The following is a 25487-nucleotide window of genomic DNA, read 5'->3' on the forward strand; positions in this document are numbered from 1 at the left end:
TAAGAATGTATAGGCATATTTTGCACAGGGATCTATAAGATTTTAACAAAATGATCTTGAGTCCTTTGCTGGTTTTATTTCTTATACTTTTATTACACTGTGGACTTTTACTTTAAAAACAGTGGTGATAAAGTTCTTGAAACTTTTTCATGGTCTCTTATGAGCTGGGTGATTTTAAAAGCAAGATTACCTCCCAAGTAGAGCTCCACAGTGCTCCTCTTCCTGTAAGTAAAGCTGTGGTCTGTTCTCCCTCCAGTGTAGGCAAAGGGTCACTCTACTTTGGAGCCCTCATTTTATATACAGGATGTTCGGATGTAGGTGGTGCAATCCTTATCACAGTTATACAAAGGATTGTGATACAATTAAAGTCATTTCCTGGAAGCTTGTGGTGATATGTACTGTTTCTGTTTGTCTAATCTGAGGGCCTGTCTCAAGAATCATCTGAACTCATTATATGACTCAAAAATCTTAGAACACTGCAATCTCTTGTGTGACGAGGACTGTCTGGGAATTGCGGGTATTTCCAGTTGTAGAAATGTATTTTCTTGTTGCAGTGAGGACCAGTGCGTGCTTGCTCTTTAAAAGGAGAAATATAATGAATATGTGTCATGCGTGCTCAGTTGCTCAGTCGTGTCCAACTCTGTGACCCTTTGGACTATAGTCTGCCAGGCTCCTCTGTCCATGGAATTTTTTTGGCAAGAGTACTAGTGTGGGTTGCCATTTCTTCCTTCAGGGGATCTTCCCAACCCAGGGATTGAACACGTGTCTCCTGTGTCTCCTGCATTGCAGGTGGATTCTTTACCACTGAGCCACCAGGGAAGCCGTGAACAGGTTTCCATAGCCAAAAATAAAAACCCTTCCATCTATATATATTATAGATTCTACTTTTTTATTAAGAAAAATTGTAGTAAAGCATTATGTGTATTATAAATAAAACAGGGTGTATGAGATATCTCTGTCGGCCGCCGCCCCCAGCCCCCCGGCCCGGCCTAGGCCCTGTCGGCCGCCGCCCCCAGCCCCCGGCCCCCCGGCCCGGCCTAGGCCCTGTCGGCCGCCGCCTCCGGCCCCCAGCCCCCAGCCCGGCCTAGCTCATCTCACATGCTAGTAAAGTAATGCTCAAGATTCTCCAAGCCAGGCTTCAGCAATACGTGAACCGTGAACTTCCAGATGTTCAAGCTGGTTTTAGAAAAGGCAGAGGAACCAGAGATCAAATTGCCAATATCCGCTGGATCATCGAAAAAGCAAGAGAGTTCCAGAAAAACATCTATTTCTGCTTTATTGACTATGCCAAAGCCTTTGACTGTGTGGATCACAATAAACTGTGGAAAATTCTGAAAGAGATGGGAATACCAGACCATCTGACCTGTCTCTTGAGAAACCTGTATGCAGGTCAGGAAGCAACAGTTAGAACTGGACATGGAACAACAGACTGGTTCCAAATAGGAAAAGGAGTACGTCAAGGCTGTATATTGTCACCCTGCTTATTTAACTTATATGCAGAGTACATCATGGGAAACGCTTGGCTGGAAGAAACACAAGCTGGAATCAAGATTGCCGGGAGAAATATCAATAACCTCAGATATGCGGATGACACCACCCTTATGGCAGAAAGTGAAGAAGAACTAAAGAGCCTCTTGATGATGGTGAAGGAGGAGAGTGAAAAGGTTGGCTTAAAGCTCAACGTTCAGAAAACTAAGATCATGGCATCTGGTCCCATCACTTCATGGGAAATAGATGGGGAAACAGTGGAAACAGTGTCAGACTTTATTTTTGGGGGCTCCAGAATCACTGCTGATGGTGACTGCAGCCATGAAATTAAAAGACACTTACTCCTTGGAAGGAAGGTTATGGCCAACCTAGATAGCATATTTAAAAGCAGAGACATTACTTTGCCAACAAAAGTCCGTCTAGTCAAGGCCATGGTTTTTCCAGTGGTCATGTATGGATGTGAGAGTTGGATGGTGAAGAAAGCTGAGTGCCGAAGAATTGATGCTTTTGAACTGTGGTGTTGGAGAAGACTCTTGAGAGTCCCTTGGACTGCAAAGAGATCCAATCAATCCATCCTAAAAGAGATCAATCCTGGGTGTTCATTGGAAGGTCTGATGTTGAAGCTGAAACTCCAATACTTTGGCCACCTCGTGAGAAGGGTTGACTCATTGGAAAAGACCCTAATGCTGGGTAGGATTGGGGGCGGGAGAACGGGACGACAGAGGATGAGATGGTTGGATGGCATCACCGACTCTATGGACATGGGTTTGGGTAGACTCCGGGAGTTGGTGATGGACAGAGAGGCCTGGCGTGCTGCAATTCATGGGGTCGCAAAGAGTTGGACACGACTGAGCGACTGAACTGAACTGATGAGATATCTCTTGTAAGGGAATTTTAGATAAACAATAAAGACGTAACATTCAATTCTGCACAAACATCAATGATTATGTCATATAGTATATTGGCAATATCAATACTAGTAAATTCTTAGCCAACACATAATACTCATGATGCCTCTAAGAGTTTTGTGGAATTATTACCCATTTTATAAGTGATAAAGGAGTGAGACTTAGAAAGCTTTGTTAGTTGTCTGTTTACAGAGCTAAGAAGTAATAAGCATAGGGTAGATTAATACAAGCAGCTTCCCTGGTGGCTCAGAGGTGAAGAATCCACCTGCAATGCAGGAGCCGCAAGAGACACGTGTTCAGTCCCTGAGTTGGGAAGATCCCCTGGAGGAAGGCATAGCAACCCACTCCAGTACTTTTGCCTGGAGAATCCCGCAGACAGAGGAGTCTGGTGGGCTACAGTCCATAAAGTCTCAAAGAGTCAGACACAACTGACGTGACTTAGCATGCACACACACAGATTAGTACAGAAATAAGGTGTTCCAAGTGGGCATGTTTTTTTTAAGTGTCCAGGGAAGAACATGGCAGAATGTAATTGGCATTTATAAATAATATTTAAATATAATTTTCATGTAAAGTTTATAAAGTAAGATGAACTTCATTCAGCATTTTGAATTAAAAATTGTTACAGAAAGTGTTTCCTGGGATGACAGTTCCCATCTGTCTTTTCATCCTCTGATAGAGATTTGTCAGGTTAGCCAAGAGCTACAACAAAAGGGTTTTACCCTCAGCTTCCCCACCACCAGCTGGGTGACTTTGGGAGAGTCACAGAGCCTCTCTGGATCACAAAGAAAATGGCATCCTGACCAAACCGGAAGTTTTTAGCGCCTTGTGAGAGAATAGAAGTAAAGCACTTCAAAAACTAAACTACTGTGCATATATGAGATATTCTCATTAGCTCTGTGTAAAAATATATAGCAGCAAAAGCAGGGTTTTTAATGACTCGTTCCTCCCCACCTCTCTCCACCCACCACTTCTTCCTCAGCCCTTTCTCATCTGTCACGGATTAGCTCCCGTGCAATATTAGATTAATTTTGGCCCATTCCTTCTTCTTGGCCAAGAATGCTATTCTGATCCCTTTTCCAAAATAATCATGTCTTTGTCTTTCATTATACAGCCTTTAAATATCAGCCAACATCATCCTTTATGTCTCTTCCCAAAGATAAAATTCTCTTGCCATTAGATTTTTCTGGCAGTGCCATTTAACATGCTTACTTTGTTTATTCATAAGGTTTGCTTTTATTTTAATCCATGACATATATATTTCTTTTTGTTCTTCTATTACATTTTAGTTATTTTCACCAACTTCTAACTTAGTCATATTTTTGATTCTACAAAGGCTTAGAAGTCTAACTGTAATATATTCTTGTATTTTTAAGTTTAAAAAACTTACCATTAATATTTTTATGATTAATTATTATGCTATTGTCATATACTTAAACTAACACTATTTATATAGGTCTACAAAGTGGCGTGTCTCCTATCAACAATGACTTTCCCATGGCTGGCAGTAGGCCCAGGGTAAATAGTTCCTTTTAGAGCTCCAAAGACCACTCCAGTGTTGATTTACCTATCTTTGTCACACCATAGTTGCTAATTTTTTTCCGCTAAGTTAAAATCATCTTTATGGCTACATTTTTTTCAATGATTTGCATTATAGTAGAAAGGGTACTTTAAATATTCCCTGCTCCAACTAACTTCTTCCTTCCCCAGCTCTTTGTGTGTGTATCCACAAACAGGGTCACACATACATGCCCACCTTTTGTGACTTGCCTGTGGAATAGATCTGCTGAGCCAGAGACTCTGGAGACCTTCAGTGATCTGTGAAAATCCTCCATGCCTTGCCACCTCAGTCAGTTCAGTTCAGTCGCTCAGTTGTGTCTGACTCTTTGCGACCCCATGGACTGCAGCACGCCAGGCCTCCCTGTCCATCACCAACTCCTGGAGTTTACTCAAACTCATATCCATTGAATCAGTGATGCCATCCAACCCTCTCATCTTCTGTTGTCCCTTTCTCTTCCCACCTTCAATCTTTCCCAGCATCAGGGTTTTTTCAAAAGAATCAGTTCTTCGCATCTAGCCTCACCACCTAGTCTTATCATTTTAAGCTTCCCTCTGTGTTAATGCCTGAAGGACCATTTTCAGAACAAGTTCATTCATGACGGTGCTGGGACACACACACACAGACACACACACAGACACACACACAGACACACACACAGACACACACACACACACACACACACACACACACACACACACACACACACACACGTTCGCATCCACCCAGCCAACCCTTCCTGGTGGATACTGTCTGAAATTTTCCATCCATTGACTCTGTCTTAAGAAGGATCTGGTAAATGCTAAGTGGCATAGGTGGAACCTATTTGTTAATTTGGTTAGGACCCAGATGATGGAACCACAGTGAGTAGCTCTCCTGGAAGAGTTCTAAGTTAGCTTAGTATGACAGAAGGAACTGGAGGTTTGGAGTGAAAGGACATAGGTGCAGATCTATGTTTTGTTGCCAATCAGACTCTTAAGAGTTGGATTTCTGTATATGGAAACAGGAATATTTATAGTATTTGACCTCACAGGATATTTGTAAGGATGAAAGAAGATAATGCATGTTAAAATGTGCCTTATAAACTGTAGTTTACAAATATTGTTGCTTTTTCAGTTCTTTCCATTGATAGCTATCTGCTGAAGCACCTATTTAAAAGGCACTGTCTCATGGACTTTGAGACATAAAAATGTGTGAGCTTAAAAGCATTCCTTTCCTCCCCACTGGGGCACAAAAATGTGGAATTTATATTGTCACAAGGCATTAAATTGACTCTTTTGGCTTTTGATTTTAACTTCAGGAAAACTGCATGTTGGATGAGTCAGTGTAACAGAATCAGTTTTTATTGATTCATTTGCTTCTAGTGCAAAAGCTGATTTCCAGGGTTTTGTGAGATAAAACAATAGGCTTAAGATGTTCTAGCTATAATGAGGTCAGTGAACTCTGCATCGGGGAACTGAAAGATCTTGAGGATGTAGCCATCCCACTATTTGAGGAAACAGCCTGGCAGCCAGAGAAGTCTGGGGCAGCATAATGAGGCCAGAAGGCTAAAATTGCCTTGAAACATATGCCAGAGTTTAGCTAGTAAATTATAATAGCAGTGCTTCCCAACCAAGAGCTAAAAATGAGCTCTTACCTGTCTTCTTCCTTCCTAGAGATGGGAAATCGTTACAGGTGAATTCTTCCCATGACAAACTCCTTTTATGTTCCAAGCAAGTAGACATGGAACTCACTAGACTCCTTGTGTTGTCAGTGGTCTGGAACTAAACAATATAAGGAATAATATTTATATCTATAAGCTATAGGCTTTGAAATGTCTCATCTTAATGTGGGTATTACATACAGTACACTTCTAATGCCAGACAAAACAACTCTGTAGATGGCTGATAGACATTTCCAACTGAAAATTACCTCCCTCTGAACTTCTGAGCTTCCTTTACTGAAGAATCTTGCTCTACTGACCATACCTTCCTTATCTGATAATGGCCACTTGGTTACTTTTAATTCTTGCCGACAACCTTGGAGTCACCCTTTGCTTTGTTTTTATTCAAAAACTAACTTCTCAAGAAATACTGCTGGTCCTACCCTCAAAATACATTTAAAATATATTGTCACCACCTTGTCACCACCTTCCCTTCTGCCAGCCCCACAAAAGCCCGGCATTACCTCTTACCTGCATCGTGCCACGTGCCTTCTACGTGCTTCACCTGCTCTACCCTTCAAAATCCTTCTAAAATATGTCAGGTCGTATCAATACTGTGCTCAGAACCCTCCGGTGGCTTTCTCATATTTCACTCAGAGGGAAAAACAAGTCCTTACAATTTCATGCAAGGCTCTGTGTGATCGAGGCCCATTACTAACATGACCTCATCTCGATCATTTCCCCCTCGTGCATTCTGTGCCAGCCACAGGGCTTTTGCACTTGCTGTTCTCATAGTCAGGACTTCTCTTCCAGCAGAGTCTTATGATGTTATTCCTTTCCCTCCTTTGACTCTTTACTTAAATGTCACCTTCTCAGTGAGGCCTTCCCTGGCCCTCCTGATAAAGACTGCAACACCCTCTACCCCACACACTTGACTCTGCCTCCTTACTTGTCCCACAAAGTACTGATCACCATTACCATATATTTTACTTACTCATTACATTTATTGTCTATGTTTTTCCTACTAGAAGGTAACTTCTGTGAGGCCATAATTTTTAAAATTTTTATTTATTTATTAATCTGTGTATTTATTTTTAGTTGTACTGGGCATGGGCTGTCTAACAGAGGCAAGTGGGGCCTACTCTTTGTTGCAGCTTCTCATTTTGATGACTTCTCTTGTGGTGAAGCACAGGCTTTAGGTGCATTGGCTTCAGTAGTTGTAGCACAAGGGCTCAGTAGTTGCAGCTCTCCAGCTCTAGAATGCAGGGTCAGTAATTGTGGAGCATGGGCATAGCTGCTCCATGCATGTGGAATCTTCCCAGCCTAGGGATAGAACCCAAGTCTCCTGCATTGGCAGGCAGAATCTTATCCCCTGTACCGCCAGAGAAGTATGAGGCCGTATATTTTTGACTGATTTAGTCACTAATGTATCCCCAATGGCTAGAATTGAGTCTTGCACATAGTTTGCCTGGCCACCATATAGAGCTTCACAGGTTGTACACTGCACAAGGCCAAGGCACACCATTCATGTGGGAATGGAACTCCCTAGAGTTGTACAACATGTCTGTCTCCTAGGGCCTCAAGAGACACGTATTGAATCAAATAAAACATGCTTTGCCCTAGTATTTTAAGTGCACCTCTGTCAGGAATCTCTGGGAAAGTCTCTAGTATCAAAGAAATGCTTGGAGAGTTTAGCGACTCACAGACCAAAGGAAGATATTTATAACAGCCCCTGGATTGTGGGTTTAAAACTACCTACACCACCATAAATACTATTTACTAACTAAACAAAGTATTTTGAATTCCACTGGAGGTGGGCAAATTGGCTATGTTTTGCAACTCTATATAATCACTATTTTCCCACAGGATAATTGAACAGTAAGTGTTATTTTAAGTAGTCTTGGAAGAATTCCCAGTTTCACTGTAGGAAAAGAGAAGTTTATATCTTGGGATTTTGTTCTGTTTTGAGAATCGGCACACACAACTGTTGATGCAGCTCTTTGCCTGATTGTGATTAAATTAAATGTTACTTCAGAGAGGCTTCGCCACACTTAGTTTACCCGCTGAGGTGTCTTATCCCCCACCTTTATAACGTTCTCTCCTGGCATGCTTCTTCCTGCTATAGCTGATTACATAAAATTTTGTAGCTAAATATACCTGCCTCCCTCCTCTTCCTGTCTGATTAATTTGAGAATGTCACAGTTCCCTCGGAGTAGCCACGGGTGATGTGATAACCTTTCCTTTTGAGGGAGATTGTCAGGAACAAGGATTTCACTGGGTGCAAGACAGGAGGAGAATCTGCTGGAAACACCTCCATAAAAGGAGGTGGGCAATGAATTTTCAAACCTTCTCTGTAATCACTAGTATGACCTATGACTACCTACTTACTAATGTGGTTCTCGGTATTTAAAGAATGAGTCATACGCCGTGAGAACACCATTGCTGTTCTGTCTGGTTTGCCACTGTTCCCTATTGTTTTAAGAGTTTAATATGGTGTGATGCCACTAGAGATTTCTATGCGTTCTGTGCAAGAATCTCAAGCCCTTTCATGAATTTCTTATTAAATGGCATATAGCTGCACAGAGGCTTCATTTCTTCTTGTCTGATGAATGGGGGCAGGGGCAGGGACCCTAATTCTCACAGTGGTGGTAGAGATGTCATAACCCCCCAGCACCATGAGGTTATCCAACCCTGAATTCTGGGATGAGGTAGAAGGAGGCCAAGAGAGAGTGTCCAGGGAACACTTAGTCACTAGGAAACAGCAGGTGGCCTTTTGAGCTTTCTCACTGAGAAAACGGGTAGCTAGTGCTGCAGCTTTATGGCTGGAGGCCCAGAAGAACAAAATGATTAAATTTTAGGTGAGAAACACTCAACTTTTGTTTCTCGGTGTGTTTCTCTGGAATAAGCTGAGAATAGATGGGAAAGGTGTGCAGTAGAAGCCGCCTGAATGACCACACTTGGTACTATCTGGACATATGCTATTCTTACCTGATGGTACACAGCACAGCCAGGGCCTACAACCCACTTCTCAGTAGGTGTGGTCTGACCCTCAGGTTCCAGATTTTACTCCTTTATGATTCTGGAAGCCAACTCATCTGTTCAGACAGTTTTCCCATCCTGGGCCCTTTGCCAGGCCTTCTTGCCACTATTTAGGAAACAGAATAAATAGCCTAAGGGTTAAGAGCTTGGACGTCAGAATTAGTTATGCTTGGCTTTCATGACCCATGTGAATATGAGTAAGTTGCTCGTCTGTCTCAGTGATCCCATCTGTAAAATGGAGATAAAATAATCTCAGATCCATTTGGCACAGGAACTTAATAATGTTCGGAAAGCCTCCTATACAGCATCAGTTGTTGTAAGATTTGCTGTCATTAATATAAATTCCCAGAGTTTAAAGGGGCAAAGCAATACTTTTTGTTACAGTTTCTTGCTATAAGGTGCTCTGTTGTTCCCTACAGACTCCTCAGTCAGCCTTTGTTTAAAAAATAAAGACGTATGGAAAAAACTATTACAATATTGTAAAGTAATTAGCCCCCAACTAAAATAAATAAATTTATTAAAAAAAAAAAAATAAAGACGTAAGTTTGACACATGGTAGCTACATGGAGACTGAATTAGGAACAATTGACAGAAGAGTACCCATATAATACTTTCTTCTCAACTTGGTTGAGTTTTTTCACCTCTTTTTTTTGCTTGTTTTATCTTTAATTCAGACAAAAAGAAGTAAACATTTTCAACTTTTCCTTAACAAGAGAATTCTCATATGTGCATGTGTGTGAAATTCGCTCAGTTGTGTCCGACTCTTTGTGACCCCATGGACTATACAGTCCATGGAATTCTCCAGGCCAGAATACTGGAGTGGGTAGCCTTTCCCTTCTCCGGGGGATCTTCCCAACCCAGGGATGGAACCCAGGTCTCTCACATTGCAGGTGGGTTCTTTACCAGCTGAGCCACAAGGGAAGCACCAGGTAATAATGTAGAATCAACACAACATTGTAAATCAACTATACTCTAGTAGAAATTTTAAAAAATAATGTTGAATCAATCATCCAGTTTTTCACTTGTTTTTTCATTCATTCATTTGACACCTAGTCACTCAGTGCTATAGGCAGGATTCCTAGTCCCCATGGACTTTTCCTCCCTGGGGGGCGGCTGTCGGGGCGGGCGGTATTTAGTCAGGGGGCAGGCCCATACAGGGTAATGTGATGAAAACCGTGACAGGGAAAGCTCAGAGGTTAAGAAATTACTTACAAAATCCACCTTGCTCAAATGTGGAAGAACCAGGTGACTTCTTGGAGGAAGTGGTTGTCTAATGGGAGACCTAGGTAATGAGCAGAATTTTTCCAGGCAGGGAATAGCATATGTGAAGGTTTAGAAGCAAGAAGAACCCAGCTTCTCAACCAGATCAGAGTCTAATGACTAAAATACAGAATTTCAGGAAAGTATGTGAAGAAAACAGGGCTGGAAAAGCAAGCAAAGGCCAGATTATCTCTTTCTTTCTTTTTTTAATTAAAAAAAATTTTCTATCATAGCTGATTTATAATGTTGTTAGTTTCAAGTGTACAGCAAATTGATTCCATTTTATACATATATATATATTCTTTTTCATTTTTTTAGTCTCTTTCTTTCTTACATTTTAAGATATATCTTGCACACAAAGATTAGAGGTAATTCTGTATAGTCCCACTATGGAATGAAGACCAGAGACTTGTAGAAATGGAGAAAATCAAGCTGCTGTAAGATAGTTTTTACAATACAGAATCCTCATATGTTTCCTAATTTCCTCTGAGTTGTCATGAATTTGAAGAACATCAGCTTTGCTCAAACATGCGCTTCAAATCCTGCTCCTTGATTCTCTTCCTTCACTAAAGCAAATATTGGGACTTATAGCCAACGTATCAATTTCTATCTTTTTCAGAAATCTTAACCTATATGCCTGGTATTATTGCATTCCTCTTTACAGGCAATATTTTTGATGTATTACTTTTTAATTGAGGTATAGTTGATGTACAATATTATTAACGTTAAAGTTTCAGGTGTACAACATAGTGGTTCACAATTTTTAAAGGTTATATTCCATTTAGGGTTATTATAAAGTATTGACTTTATTTCCTGTATGGTGCTATATATCCTTACAGCTTGTTTATTTTATACATAATAGTTTGTGCCTCTTAATCCCCTACCCCTGTATTCCTCCTCCTCCTCCCCCTCCCCACTGGTAGTCACTAGTTTATTCTCTATATCCATGAGTCTGTTTCTTTTGTGTTATATTCACAAAAGAAAGACTCTATTTTTTAGAGTCCACATATAAGTGATATCACACAGTATTTGTCTTTCTCTGTTTGATTTATTTCACTTGGCATAATACCCTCAAGTCCATTCATATTGTTTCAAATGGCAAAATGTCATTTTTTTTTTCTTTTTTTGGAAAAAAAAAACCTGTATTTGTGACTAAAATAAAAATTACAGATGCATATTTATAAAACTTTTTATAATGTTACCATAAGAAATTATTAGCTGAAAATTAATCAAAAATTCAGATTGAAAAGGATTTACATTTTAAAATAGCTCATGTGGAATTCTACTTAAGTAGCATCTGTTCCCACCCACTACCTCTGGATTTTCTTTCCCCAAAGTGCAACGAAGTGGTGATTGAGGACATTTAGCAACATTCTTATGTGCTTTACTCCAAATTCAAGGTTTAAGTTGAACTTATGATGTGAGCTGCATTATCCTATAGGGGACCAACTACATTCTATAGTTAAAAGTTCCTTCAATCAAATAGACTGCATGCTAAAGTTTTAGAATAAAATTTGATAATAAAAATGTCATCCTTTTTATGACCAAGTAGTATTCCATTGTATGTGTATGTGAAAGTCAAAGTCGCTGAGTCATGTCCAACTCTTTGTGACTGTCTGTAGCCCTCCAGGCTCCTCTGTCCACTGAATTCTCCAGGGAAGAATACTGGAGTAGGTTGCCATTCCCTTCTCTGGAGATCTTCCGTACCCAGGGATCGAACCAACTCTCTTACACTGCAGGCAGACTCTTTACCTACATATATATGTATGTATGTATGGGTGTATATATATATATATATATGCCACATTTCTTTATCCATTCATCTATTGATGGACACTTAGGTTGCTTTTATATCTTGACAATTGTAAATAATGTTGCTATGAACATTAATGTGCACATATCTTTTCAAATTAGCATTTTCATTTTTTTTCCCCAGATATATGCCCTGAGTTATATGATAGTTCTATTTTTAGTTTTTGAGCAACCTCCACAGATTTTCACGGTGACTGCACCAATTTACATTCCCACCAAAGAGTGTCCTAGGGTTCCCTTTTTTCATATCCTCACTAACATTCATTATTTGTGGGCTTTTTGATGATAGCTATTCTGGCAAGTGTGAAGTGATATTTCATTGTGGTTTTAATTTGCATTTCTGTGGTAATTGATGATCTTAAGGATCTTTTTGTGTGCCTGTTGGCCATCTGTATGTCTTCTTTGGAAAAATGTATATTCAGGTTTTCTGCCCTTTTTTTAGTTTAGTTTTTTTTTTTTTCCTTTGATGTTGAGTTATAGGAACTGTTTCTATATTTTGTGCATTAATCCATTATCGGTCTTAGCATTTGCAAATATTTTCTCCCATTCATTAGGCTGTCTTTTTGTCTTGTAGATGGTTTCTATAGACAATATTTTAACAGATAAATTAGGTAAAGTATCTACTCATAAGAAGACAAAAACTTTCAACTCTAACCTTAATCAAAGTTAACTGGTTTAAAGTATTCTAGAATCCTCTACAAAATACTTGCTTGAGAGTATTTATATAAGATAAGGGGAGAAGATTATTACTAAATCATTAACTCTTTCAAAATAATTTGTATTTCCCTCTTTCCATGATTGTTTACGCTGCTGCCTCTGATAAGAATGCCAGCTACCAGCCTCATCCTTCTATGTCCATATTTGCTTCCTTTGACCATTTTAAAATTTTTTCAAGAAGAGGAATTTATTAATACCTTTCCACTCATTATGATTATTATTTTTTTACTTGTTATTTTTTGAACAGTTTTACTACATTTAGTGGACATAAACATGCCTTAGATTTTTCTTAATTCACTATAGCACTTAATTGAACACTTAATTTAATCAATAATGACAATAATGACAAAATATTTAGACAGAAGTATCATGAAAGAACTTAAGTTTCATAGATCAATAATCTAATCTTTCCCAACTTTGACAAGGAAAAAACATTGAGTCAAATATGCTTCCTTAGTCACTGGTTTCTGCTGAGTAGTTAACCTACAGGAGTTTCTAAGATCAGACTGTTATATGGACTCTTTCTGTCCATTCTTCTTGGCCAGAAATGTCAAGTGATTCTACAGGGAAATGCATAGTATCTTTTTGGAAAGCTCTGTAGGAAGTGAAACTAACCAAAAGGAAAATGTTAGCACCTGTCTCTGGCCTCTGCTTCTGTATTCCAGCTATAAACACGATGCACATAAGGAGAGGCCCACAGTATACTTGCTCTGTATTTTTGCTGAGCATTCCCTTATATAGACAGTCAAACATAAAGCCACTTAGATAAGTTATGTGCTCCCTAAATAACATATGAAAGTGCTTAGGGCATGGAAGATACTCAACAAATGATAGTTCTTGCTTTAGGTTTTAATATTATTTCATTCTTTAGAGCTATACTGAGCAATATGGTAGCTACTGTGGCTACTGAGCACTTGACGTGTTACTTGATTGTGCTCAAAATATAAAATACACACTGAATTTCAAGCACTTAGTATGGAAAAGAATGTTAAATAGCTCAGTAATTTTAATATTGATTGCACATTAGTATAGATATACTGAGTTAAATAAAATATGTTATTTAAATAAGTTAATTTCATTTGTTGCCTTTTTTTGTTTTATTGATGCAGCCACTAGAAAACTTAAAATTACATATGTGGCTCACATTCGTGACTTGCATTATATTTCTACTGGACAGAAATGCTTTAGAGAGACGTCCCAGGTATTGTGGCAGGACAGCTGTACTGCAGATGTTCATCAATTTCTTCATCAGCTAAGAAGAAAAGAAAAAGAACAAATTATAGCTGAGCAAATAGAAACTGTTCACTTATTAAACTGAAATTAAATGTAGATTTTTTACTGTTTCGTGGTCAGCTTTACCTTTAAGAAACTGTAGCTAACATTTAATGTCTAATGGAAAATAAAATCCCTATTTCTAGGTTACTGGTTGGTTCACCATGGAGTGGCTTTCCTAAGAACCGAATGGGAGATGTATATAAATGTCCTGTTGATCTATCCACCACTACATGTGAAAAATTGAATTTGCAAAGTAAGTTATAATTAGCAATGTGTTTTTTTATGCATAACAAAATCTTGTTATATAGTCAGTTGAAAAAAGACAACAAAACCAGTCAGAGTTTAGTCTTTAAGAAATATAGACAGCTTTTGTTGCCTTTATCTCTGTAGTCATATGGGGTCCAACTGTATCCAAATTTCCAACACAGTTTGATGACCTTATTAAGTAAGATATGTGGGAAACGTGCTGCCTCCTGGACCATCTGGCCCAGTCTGTGGACCAGTTTCCACCAACATTTAGGATGATTTTAGTGATTACTAACAGAAATCTGAGACTATTCATACTTTTCTCCCTCCCCAAAACAAACCATTCAATATAGAAACATCAGTACTAGGGATAATTTGGGGGGTGCTGAGGAACACTCCGTGTTTCTGATCATGTGAAAATAATCTTGTTCTACAAAAAAAAAAAAAAATCATTATTTGGAATTATTTGTAACTGTTTGGAATTGCTGGGTTTTAATTATCCACAAAAGCAGACCTCTATTTCCAGAAGTTAAGTAGTGAAGGAGAATTGGCAAAAATAATTTGATAAGATAGCAGGGTTAAGAAACGATTTTTCTAATAAAAAGGAGATGATCCTATAAGTAGAAACATCTACTTCTCCTTTACTCACTACACCAAAGCCTTTGTGTGGATCACAACAAGCTGTGGAAAATTCTTCAAGAGATGGAAATACCAAACCACCTTACCTACCTCCTGAGAAATCTGTATCCAGGTCAAGAAGCAACAGTTAGAACTGGACATGGAACAACACACTGGTTCCAAATCGGGAAAGGAGTATGTCAAGGCTGTATATTGTCACCCTGCTTATTTAACTTATATGCAGAGTATATTATGCAAAATGCCGGGCTGTATGAAACACAGGCTGTAATCAAGATCGATGGGAGAAATATCAATAACCTCAGATAGGCAGATGACACCACCCTTATGGCAGAAAGTGAAGAGAAACTAAAGAGCCTCTTGAAAATGGAAGAGGAGAGTGAAAAAGTTGGCTTGAAACTCAACATTCAGAAAACTAAGATCATGGCATCCAGTTCCATTTCTTCATGGCAAATAGGTGGGGAAACAATGGAAACAGTGACAGACTTTATTTTTTGAGCTCCAGAATCACTGAAGATGGCAACTGCAGCCATGAAATTAAAAGATGCTTGCTCCTTGGAAGAAAAACTATGACCAACCTAGACAGCATATGAAAAAACAAAGACATTCCTTTGCCAGCAAAGGTCCACCTAGTCAAAGCTATGGTTTTTCCAGTAGTCATGTATGGATGTGAGAGTTGGACTATAAAGAAAGCTGAGCGCAGAAGAATTGATGCTTTTGAACTGTGGTGCTGGAGAAGACTCTTGAGAGTCCCTTGGACTGCAAGGAGATAAAACCAGTCCATCCTAAAGGAAATCAGTCCTGAATATTCATTGGAAGGATTGATGCTGAAGCTGAAACTCCAATACTTTGGCCACCTGATGTGAAGAACTGACTCACTGGAAAAAACCCTGATGCTGGGAAAGGTTGATGGCAGGAGGAGAAGGGGACAGCAGAGGATGAGATGGTTGGATGGCATCACTGACTCTATGGACATAAGTTTGAGCAAGCTTCAGGAGTTGGTGATGGACAGGGAAGCCTGGGGTGCTGCAGTCCATGGGGTCACGAAAAGTTGGACACGACTGAACAACTGAACTGACTGATCGTATTTGTAAGGAGAGAGGAAGGAGGCAATAAAAGGGAGTGATGACCAGTCAAGAATGAAGTTAATTGGATGAAGTTAATGTCTCTGGTACCTGGGAAAATGAGTCTTACGAAGCATGCTCCCTTCTCTGAAACACAAAGGAAAGAGACAAGTCAGAATTCTAGAAGGACCTTTAGGTAAAGATGAGAGAAGTTGAGATTACCTTTCAAATGTGATTATCTTCTTTGCACTAGAGAGTGATGGAATCTGGGTTGAGTTTGGAGGCTTGAGAAGAAGGGTGATGTTTTAAAATGGGCATCGTGGGAAATAGGGGATAAACTGTACAATAAAACTTTTGAGCTCTCACCCATAAATATATATATATATTTATTTATTTTTAGAAATTTTATGCATATGTATATAAATGAGCAGATAACTTAGGATTAGGGTTTCCCAGGTGGTACGGTAAAGAATGTTTGATCCCTGAGTGGGGAAGATTCCCTGGAGTAGGAAATGGCAACCCACTCCAGTATTCTTGCCTGGAATTTCACCATCAGAGTAGCCTGGCAGGCTACTGTCAATGGGGTCACAAAGAGTCGGACACAACTAAGTGACTGAGCACACACAACTTAGGATAAATGATGTATATACACATTTACAGAAATAGTGTAATTTTATATATATGTATACGTGTGTGTCTATATATATGTGTGTATATATATATGTATACACATACCCTGGCAGAGATCAGAGAATAATGAAAAAAATGATATTATTGAAAAGAATTTCAATGTTCAGTAGGTCAAGAATGGACACAGCAAATGATGCCTTAGCTGAATGGGAGAGAGAAGGTTGGAGAGATTTATCTATTATTCTACGTCTTAGTGTCATGATGGCCTTCTAAAGTTCACTTACTGTTGCTTTGGGCCAGATTCTACCATATGGTATTCTTTGATAACACTTTAAGAATGTTTTTTTCTGATCCAGAATAAAGCATTAGATGGTGTCATCATGACCTTTGCAGACCCAACCCCCGAGGATCACACTCTGCAGCCTCACTCATTTAAGTGAGCAGCCAGATCAATGGAACATCTCATTTCCATACACTTGATTACACACCACGAGCGCTAAACTCAATGCTACATATAAACCTGAGTGTACATTGAAAAAAAAGTCTTTAAATAAGTGATAATTTAACCACTTTTAAAAATCTTCTCCCCTTTGAAAGCTTCCACGAGCATTTCCAATGTTACCGAGATGAAAACCAACATGAGCCTTGGCTTGACACTGACAAGGAACGTGGGAACGGGAGGATTTCTTGTGAGTGTTTACTTTTCAAATCCTCATTCCTCTCAAGTATGAAGTCAGTGTCTTCTGACCATCCCTCCTAGCAAACCAAATCTTGAGGTTTAAATGTTTGAACTTGAATTTTGGATAAGTCATGCTAGAGGAGAGCCAACATGAAAGAACAATGTGTTGATATGTAAGCATCTTAAGATATTCAGCAAAAATGTTGCCACAGAATGTGTTGGGGAAAGGGGGCCGAAGGAACAGCGATTCTTTGCCCTTGAAAAATGTGTTTTGTATTTGTTGGTAACAACAGAATTCTAGCTCTCATTTCCCCTTCCTGTAGGAACATTCAGGATAGGTACAGCGAGTTCAGAAAGTAGGTTTCAAAGCTACAATGTACTTTTCTTTTTAATAATTTCTGATAATCATTGACTACTCTGATATTATTTAAAGCAATGATCTGGACTCATTTCATGTTAGCATTTACTCTCATTTAGTTTCTAGAACTCCGTGTAAAGACCAACACAAATCAGTAAAAGAGAATGCTTTATTTAACAAGTGGTCTGGGGACAATTAATTGCTGAACATCTTGCATATCCAAATATACTTCAAAGGGAACTAAAGAGTTAATCTAAAAAACTAGAAGAAAATGGAAGTTTTCTGAGAGAATTTCTGATCTTGGAACTAACAGAAAAAATAATATAGAAAATTGTTAAAAGACATGACTATGTTAAAAAAAAAAAAAAAGAAAGAAAATCATCACACACCAAAAGATAAAAGAAAGAAAAAAAGAGTTTAAAAGCAAACAAAAGCCCAACCTCATTTTACATTTCTACCAGCCCATGTAGGTGTAACCTAGTTGTATATCTCTGTTAAAATCATCTTAGAAGGCTTGATTATGACATGTTGCATTGACATGCTAACTTAAAAGCCTGTGTATATGAACAGATTTCTCTAAAAAATGTAATCAGTATTGAACAATATGATTCTGTTTTTACTGAGAGATAGTAGACGTTGGTCAGAGAAGGCAATGGCAACCCACTCCAGTACTCTTGCCTGGAAAATCCCATGGATGGAGGAACCTGGTGGGCTGCAGTCCGTGGGGTCGCGAAGAGTCAGACACGACTGAGCGACTTCCCTTTCACTTTTCACTTTCATGCACTGAAGAAGGCAATGGCAACCCACTCCAGTGTTCTTGCCTGGAGAATCCCAGGGACGGGGGAGCCTGGTGGGCTGCCATCTATGGGGTCGCACAGAGTCAGACACGACTGAAGCGACTTAGCAGCAGCAGCAGCAGTAGACTTTGGTACCACCTAGTGAATTAGGTTTTGCTGACAATATATGTTAGATCAATGCATACATGAGTATTTCAGTGAATCTTCCTGGTTTATAATCTTCTGAAGTCTTTATCATGGGGTTGTTTTGTCTTTCTTGTTTCCTTTTTTAAAGTTGAATAAATTAAGAAAGAAAATATATTGAGGTATAGGGATTACAGAATATACTTCAAAGTTTTTAATCTGTAACTTCAGATTTTTAATCTGTAACTTTATCAATTTTTATGTAAGTGTAAAACCTTTTATAAACCTTATATATAAAATGAAGTTGAAGAAAATTTGAGGTTATTTTAATAGTCAGTGTAGCAAGTAGAAGGAAAGAGGGAAAGAGAAAAAAAAGAAAGGAAAAAGAAAAAAAAAGCTAAGGTTTCCTTTCCATATCTAAAAGGTCAAAATCTTAAGATACTATTAAGAATACTGTGGAAAAGACTGACAATCATCACATTTTTTGAAACTTCTTAAGTTCTGGGCTTAAAGTAGGAATGTTGTTCTGGCATTAACAATTGGCATATTCTAATTTCAACTCCTGAATGTTGTTTTCCATTGCTTTTAAAACCAAAAAATATTTTTGAATACTTCATGAGTTAGTGTTTTTCAGGGTGATTAAGCTAAACCAACTTGGGGGTGCGGATGTAGGAAATCAGTAATTGGTATCTCATTTGGTAAACATACCCAAGGCATCAATTGTGATTCTCCCCTAACTGGCAAAATGAACCAGTTTTATAAGGGAAAAACTAGGCCTTGCTCATTGAGCATGAAATATAACCACAGCTGCTTCTCCTTTGAGCTACCAACAATTAAACTGGGTCAAATAAGTTCCCTTTCATTCTTCCAATCACTTTTTGCAAGTCCACATTTTTCAGTGAAGTTTTAACAGTTATTCCACAGCTTTACATAAGTTAAATTTGTAGATTTTTTTAAGATCATGGCTAGACTTCTCTTCCCCATTTTTTCTCCTTTCATATCTAATGATTTGTATTTAACCTAATATTTCCTGCCTGCAATGCAGGAGACCTGGGTTCGATCCCTTGGTTGGGAAGATCCCCTGGAGAAGGGCATGGCAACCCACTCCCGTGTTCTTGCCTGGAGAATTCCATGGACAGAGGAGCCTGGTGGGTTACAGTCCTTGGGGTTGCTAAGAGTCAGACATGACTGAGCAACCAACACACTCACACTTGATATTTCCCACATGATTTAATCAGAAGTTCGTGCCATTCAAGGGCTACTGAAAGGGAGAGCTTTGGGACTGGGTTAATGGTGACATTAATAACTGGAGTATGATGTGCAAAAGGAGACAAGCGCAAGCTTGGATGACTGAAGGTTCTAGGGAGTAGACGTAGGCAGCTCTGAAGTCCTCAAAGAAATGCTTTGATAACTGCAGAGTTAAAAACTGGCAGTTCATGAGCCTGCTAGTTCCTTTGTGTTTGTTTAGCATGTAGAGTGTTTCAAGGGTTTTTTTAATTATAAATTTTCACACAAAGTTTTTGCTTTGATTCTCCTTGAGAATTTGAGAGGTTCAGCCACACACGGCCTGTTTCACAGCAGCCAGTGGGCAGGAGCCACAGTGATCTGCCCTGCATAGAAGGTGTGGGCTCTTCACTCACTGTGGTGTCTACAGCTGGCCCAAGCTCTCTGCCAAGCTGCCTGCCTGGCCCCTGGGGACATAAGGGTTTATGGTTTCTGCTGAATAGTGTAAATGGAAGGGACAGGAGGAGACTTATGTTTAAGGAATAACAATTACATATCATTTGCTATTTACCCTGCACTGTTCTAAGTGTTTCATAGACATAGACTCATTTTGTCTTCACAACAGCCTTATGTTAGGAAGTCTGATCAGCCTCACTTTATAGATGAGGCAGCTGAGACCCAGGTAGCTGAGAGACAAAAAATGAACTTGGCCCCTTTTTTCTCCTGGTTGTTCTCTGGAAGGACAGCACCCCTTTTCTCTAATTTGGTGGGTGACCTGATGGGCTCCTCCCTACACTGACGGTCCCAGTGTCCCTGTCCCCAAGACACCTGCCACTGGGCGCAGCACATCCGCCACCCTCTCCTTCCCCTCTGTGGGCTCCAGTGCACTTTCTCTCAAAGGCATTGTTGACTTGTTAGTTTCAAGAGTTGATGATTCCTAGTGTCTTAGAAGAGAAATGATTCCTGAGCTTCACAAATGGCGAGGTGGAAGGTTAACATTTTCTGTGTGTTTTGTCATTGTTCTCATTTTTTTAAGACCTGTGGTCCCCTGTGGGCACAGCAGTGCGGAAGTCAGTATTACACAACCGGGGTTTGCTCTGATGTCAGTCCCGATTTTCAGTTGCGGACCAGCTTTGCGCCTGCAGTTCAGAGTAAGTTATGAATGTGCCAAGGGTCTGAGCAATGCCTTACTTTATAAGAGGGGAAAAATTGTATCAGCAAGTGCCATTCTCTTTTACTTTGTCTCATTTTCATGTGGATGTGACTTTTGTCTTACCTATGGAAATATGTTTCTTTTGTCATTTCCTATGTAGCCTGCCCTTCCTTCATAGATGTTGTGGTTGTATGTGATGAATCAAACAGTATTTATCCCTGGGATGCAGTAAAGAACTTTTTGGAAAAATTTGTACAAGGCCTAGATATAGGCCCCACAAAGACACAGGTATGGACATCCTCTATATAGACCCTAACCCACAGGTTTCTTTCTGAGAAAATATTACTAGAGATGAGGTCTTCATCTTTGCATTTGTCCAATCCCCATATTAAAGGCATTTAATGGTAATCTTGAAAGTTAATTGAAATTTGTGCGACGTTCAGTTATTCTATCGTAACTTTGCCTAATGCTGGTCTTTAAGCGTGGGTTCCTATTTCTGACACAGGCATCAGATAGGTGATAGAGCATCTTAACTATCTTTAGTTGCTGATTTTTTTCTTCCACTAACTCATGCACTAATCAATACATTTAAAAATCCATTATGTGTTTTTTTTGCATACACTTGGACTAATAATGATAACTTTCTATTTTTACTGGTGAAAAATTATCTTTGAATTCTAAGATTTTTATAAATAAGTTCATAGACAGCATATTTCTGCCATAGGTCAGTTGGCAAAGAATCTGCCTGCAATGCAGGAGACCCTCCTTCAATTCCTGGGTTGGGAAGATCCTCTGGAGAAGGGATAGGCTACCCACTCCAGTATTCTTGGGCTTCCCTTGTGGCTCAGCTGGTAAAGAGTCTGCCTGCAACGTGGGAGACCTGGGTTCAGTCCCTGGGTTGGGAAGATCCCCTGGAGAAAGGAAAGGCTACCCACTCCAGTATTCTGGCCTACAGAATTCCATGGACTGTAAAGTCCATGGGGTCGCAAAGAGTCAGACACAACTGAGTGACTTTCACTTCAGTATCATAGTCTAGGCTAAACTTTCATTTTTTATAGAAGTCCTTTCAATAGTTTTGTGTAGCTTTATGTTTTAAAGAGTCTTTGATTTTCTTTCTTCCTGTGGTAAGCAATCAAAATTAAGGAGCAGAAAGGTCCTGCTTTTATAACACTGAATAGCATTTTTAAAGTTTTGGGTTTTTTCTTTCTTTCTTGTTGGATCTGCCATTTTCTGGGTCATCCTGGTTATAGGAAAACATTGAACCAATATCAACAGGAACCAGTTCACAGAGTTACCAGTTCCTGTTTTGCATCTGATGCTCCAGGACCCAACTGTTATTGGAACACTTTTCCCTAAATGCTTTACAGTTCTCTGTATTGAAATTTGCCTTTCTGCATCTCTATACAGTATTGTAAAATACCGTTGCATGTTTTCCCCATTGACATTGCTTTTCAATACCAAGAGAATATTAATATCCGTCAAAACTTTGAAGGTTTCACTGTGGGCTTTCACTGAAAATTCTGTTAAATAAGACTAAGTATCGTACTGGTTTCTAGAGAACATCACTGTTAAAGTCCCTCATAAGAGAAGTTTTCATCTGTATCTGTTTATTTTCTGTCTCTAAGTGAATTACCCCTATAACGTGACTTACTGTGTTTAATAGTTTCCATGTGGAATTCCTGACCTTCCTCTTCTATCTTGCAACCCCGATGCATCTTCTTCATCTGTAAAGGTGGTTTTACTCAGCGTCTTTTCTTCCAACCTAAATGTGACCTTTCTGTAAGCCCTAATCTACCACATCTTCTCTTCCACCTTCTCTCTCACACAGAAGTTGTGGGGCATGTCAGGGGGTCACCACTCTCTTCCTCTCAGCTTAGATTTTGAGATTCTTAGAGTTATTTTTGATCCTTTCCTCTCTCTCAAGTCTTACATCTTACCTTGAAGAGAGGAGTTCAACAATATCATATTTTTTTGGTCATTTTCCCAGGCTTTCCTGGCAAAAGTAGCTGATTGAAATCCAGGCCTTGTCCTATCCACCTTCCTTACACACTGGCCTCTATTTCAGCGACTCTTTTACCACTGATTCCCTTATAACCACTTCCCATTCTGGAAGCCCCAAATCCTAGGCATAGAGAGTGATCTCAGTGCTGAGTACAAGGACATTAACCAAAGTGTTTGACCTCCTTGATCTAAAGGATTCGGGTACGTGCTCAAATGTCTTGTTCAGAAGTTGCCCTATCTCTCAGCTCTCCCAAATAAGACTCTCCAGTGGCATTTTCCCTGAAGACCAGAAACGTCCTCTTCCAAACACACACATAGCAGCTTCCTTTCTAACGTCTGTGATGAGAGGAAATCCAGCACAGTGAAAACATTTATACTGAGTGCATTGATTAGCAGTCACTTTTCCTAGTATTCAACTATAATTCTTTGTTTATTAGATAATTATCCTCAGTTGATGAGATATTATGTTCCATCCATGATTGCTTATAATGGTTAACATGTATATATCCTTTTGTAACTAGAAAATCTATTTAAATCTTCCTGTTATGAACTTTATTCTACTATTCATCCATATGGCAGTGCTTTAAAAGCTGCAGCTATTATTCTTGAGAACCATATGGCACATAAATGGCACATTATCATGCTTGTCAATAAGTCCCACTGCTGTACACTGATGGCCTCTGACAGGGAAGTTATCCTATTGGAAGAAAAATAACTATTCTTAAGAAAAGTTGGAAATGATTCCCTTAAGCTATCAGCCCGTGTATAAATGCACTTCCGATTTTTATTATATTGGTTACATAGGAATGATTTATAACAATGACAAGCCTGTAATAAATTTCTTTTCTCTTAAAGATGGGGTTAATTCAATACGCCAATAATCCAAGAGTTGTGTTTAACCTGAATACTTTTAAATCCAAAGATGAAATGATTAAAGCAACATCGCAGACATTCCAATATGGTGGAGACCTTACAAATACCTTCAAAGCAATTCAGTATGCAAGGTAAGTTATGATGCTAATAAGTCACTATGTTGATAAAATAGAGGTGCTCATAAATAAGAAAAGACAAAGAAAAATATAGGGTGTGTGCGTGCTCAGTTGCTCAGTCGTGTCCAACTCTTTGCAACCCCATGAACTGTAGCCTACCAGGCTCCTCTGTCCATGGGATTCTTCAGGCAAGAATACTGTAGTGGGTTGCCATTTCCTCCTCCAGGGTATCTTCCCAACCCAGGGATTGAACCCACACCTCTTGCATCTCCTACATCGGCAGGCAGATTCTTTACTACTGCACCACATGGGAAACCCAAATATGTGGAACCTGCACTTTAATCAGAACTAGTAGACAACTCTGAACACTCTTTTACTTGAACACTTTGAGAAGGCAGAAGGGAATAAAACTTTTAAATCTTTGATTTCTGTGACTTTTTAAAGATTTTTTAATATTTTATATGAAGCAAATAAAATGAAATTAAAAGACCTTAGGTTAACTTGGAAATGGAGTAATCTGCAATTATTTGTTACTATTTATTAAGACCACAAACAACTTGAGCTAGTGGGACACTTCAAACAAATTAAGAAGGGCCGTACAATCTTAAGTGTTAATGACATAGGAGTCTGAATTGAAGGACTCATTCTGCTTACTACTATCTGGGGCAATTTCATAACTATATAACACTCTCCTAATTCTTAGCTCAGTGTCTCTATTTTCTTAGCACTGCTGACCTTCATCTTCACTCTGATTTGATCAGATACCTTTACAAAAAAAAGTGCTAAATATTTTCATATTGTTTAAAAGATATGAATGAGAACAGTAAGTTCATCTTCCTTTAAACCTACTTTTTGCCCTTTTCCATCTGGTTGTGCCTTCCTTCCCCTGCCATAATTCCTTAAAAGAAGTATCTATGTGCCTTTCTTCATATCCTTGAAACATATGGCTCTGCCACCAGGTAAATGTGATTTTGCCCCAAGCCTCATCCTCTTTAGCTTCCCTTATCATTTGACAGTAACGAGCATGCAGGGCTATTTCTACCCCAGATGCCTTGACACCACACACTGCTAGAAAACCTGCCAACTTTTGTCAACAAGTTTGCCTCTTCATTGGCTTCTTTTCCTAGTTTTTCTTCACTAAACAGAGTCCTTCTTTCATAGCTCTTTTTTTCTTAGGTGTTGTATCCACTCTCACGGTTACATGAGCCATCAGCCCTGCCTGGCTTACCCCATGGCTTTGGTATCAGCCCTGACCTCTCTCCCAGAATTCACATGGGTGTCCAGCTGATGCCGAGTATCTTTATTTGGAGTGTTGGCTCACTTGTCAAACTCAGTACATCCTAAACTGGCCCTGTGCTTTTCCCTTCCCCTCCTCGTGACTCTGCCATTTTTCATTGCCCGCCTTTTCCCATCGTTATTCAGACTGTAAACTTAACGGTTTTATTCTTTCTACTCCTCTTTAGGTCACATATCTGGCCAGTCACCACATCCTGTCCTTTCTATTTCTGAATTTCCTATAATATCTGTCCTTTCTTTTTTCAGTATATTCCGCGTTATAGTTGCTGCTTCTGTCAACTGCTGACTCTCCCTATATGTCTAAAGAGTAGATTCCCTACAAGAGAAGATATGATTGGTTTGGTTAATTTTTTGTGTGTCCCTATTAAGCTTTGCTTTGGAGCCAAGCTATCTCATCTGCTGCTGGCCAATAGCTATTATGCAAAGTACCTTTCCTGGTTCAGTAAAGCAGGCTGAGGGGAGGACTAAGATGACGTAGAAAAATGGCCTCCTAGGAGTTAGAAACAGTAAAGAGCCTTTATTTTTAGAAGGGAATGTGGGTGTGGCATTTTTCCCTGGAAAGAGCCTAGGGGCCTGGCAAGCTTCCTTCTTG

General features: G+C 39.3%; 1 protein-coding gene across 2 annotated transcripts in view; it reads left to right on the top strand.

The window, feature by feature from the left end:
- Positions 1 to 25487, top strand: part of ITGA2 (integrin subunit alpha 2) — a 108851-nt gene that overhangs the window by 35206 nt on the left and 48158 nt on the right. The window contains exons 3-7 of one of the 2 annotated variants that reach the window (XM_081517743.1): positions 13843 to 13952; positions 16873 to 16964; positions 20493 to 20607; positions 20770 to 20897; positions 23466 to 23614. In XM_081517743.1, coding sequence (XP_081373869.1) covers positions 13843 to 13952; positions 16873 to 16964; positions 20493 to 20607; positions 20770 to 20897; positions 23466 to 23614 — 594 coding nt within the window. The remainder of the gene's footprint in view (positions 1 to 13842; positions 13953 to 16872; positions 16965 to 20492; positions 20608 to 20769; positions 20898 to 23465; positions 23615 to 25487) is intronic. The other variant, XM_081517744.1, reaches the window with a different exon arrangement.

Source organism: Giraffa tippelskirchi, chromosome 8, assembly GCF_054371585.1.
Source record: "Giraffa tippelskirchi isolate mGirTip1 chromosome 8, T2T-mGirTip1v1.2.pri, whole genome shotgun sequence".
Lineage (NCBI taxonomy): Eukaryota > Metazoa > Chordata > Mammalia > Artiodactyla > Giraffidae > Giraffa > Giraffa tippelskirchi.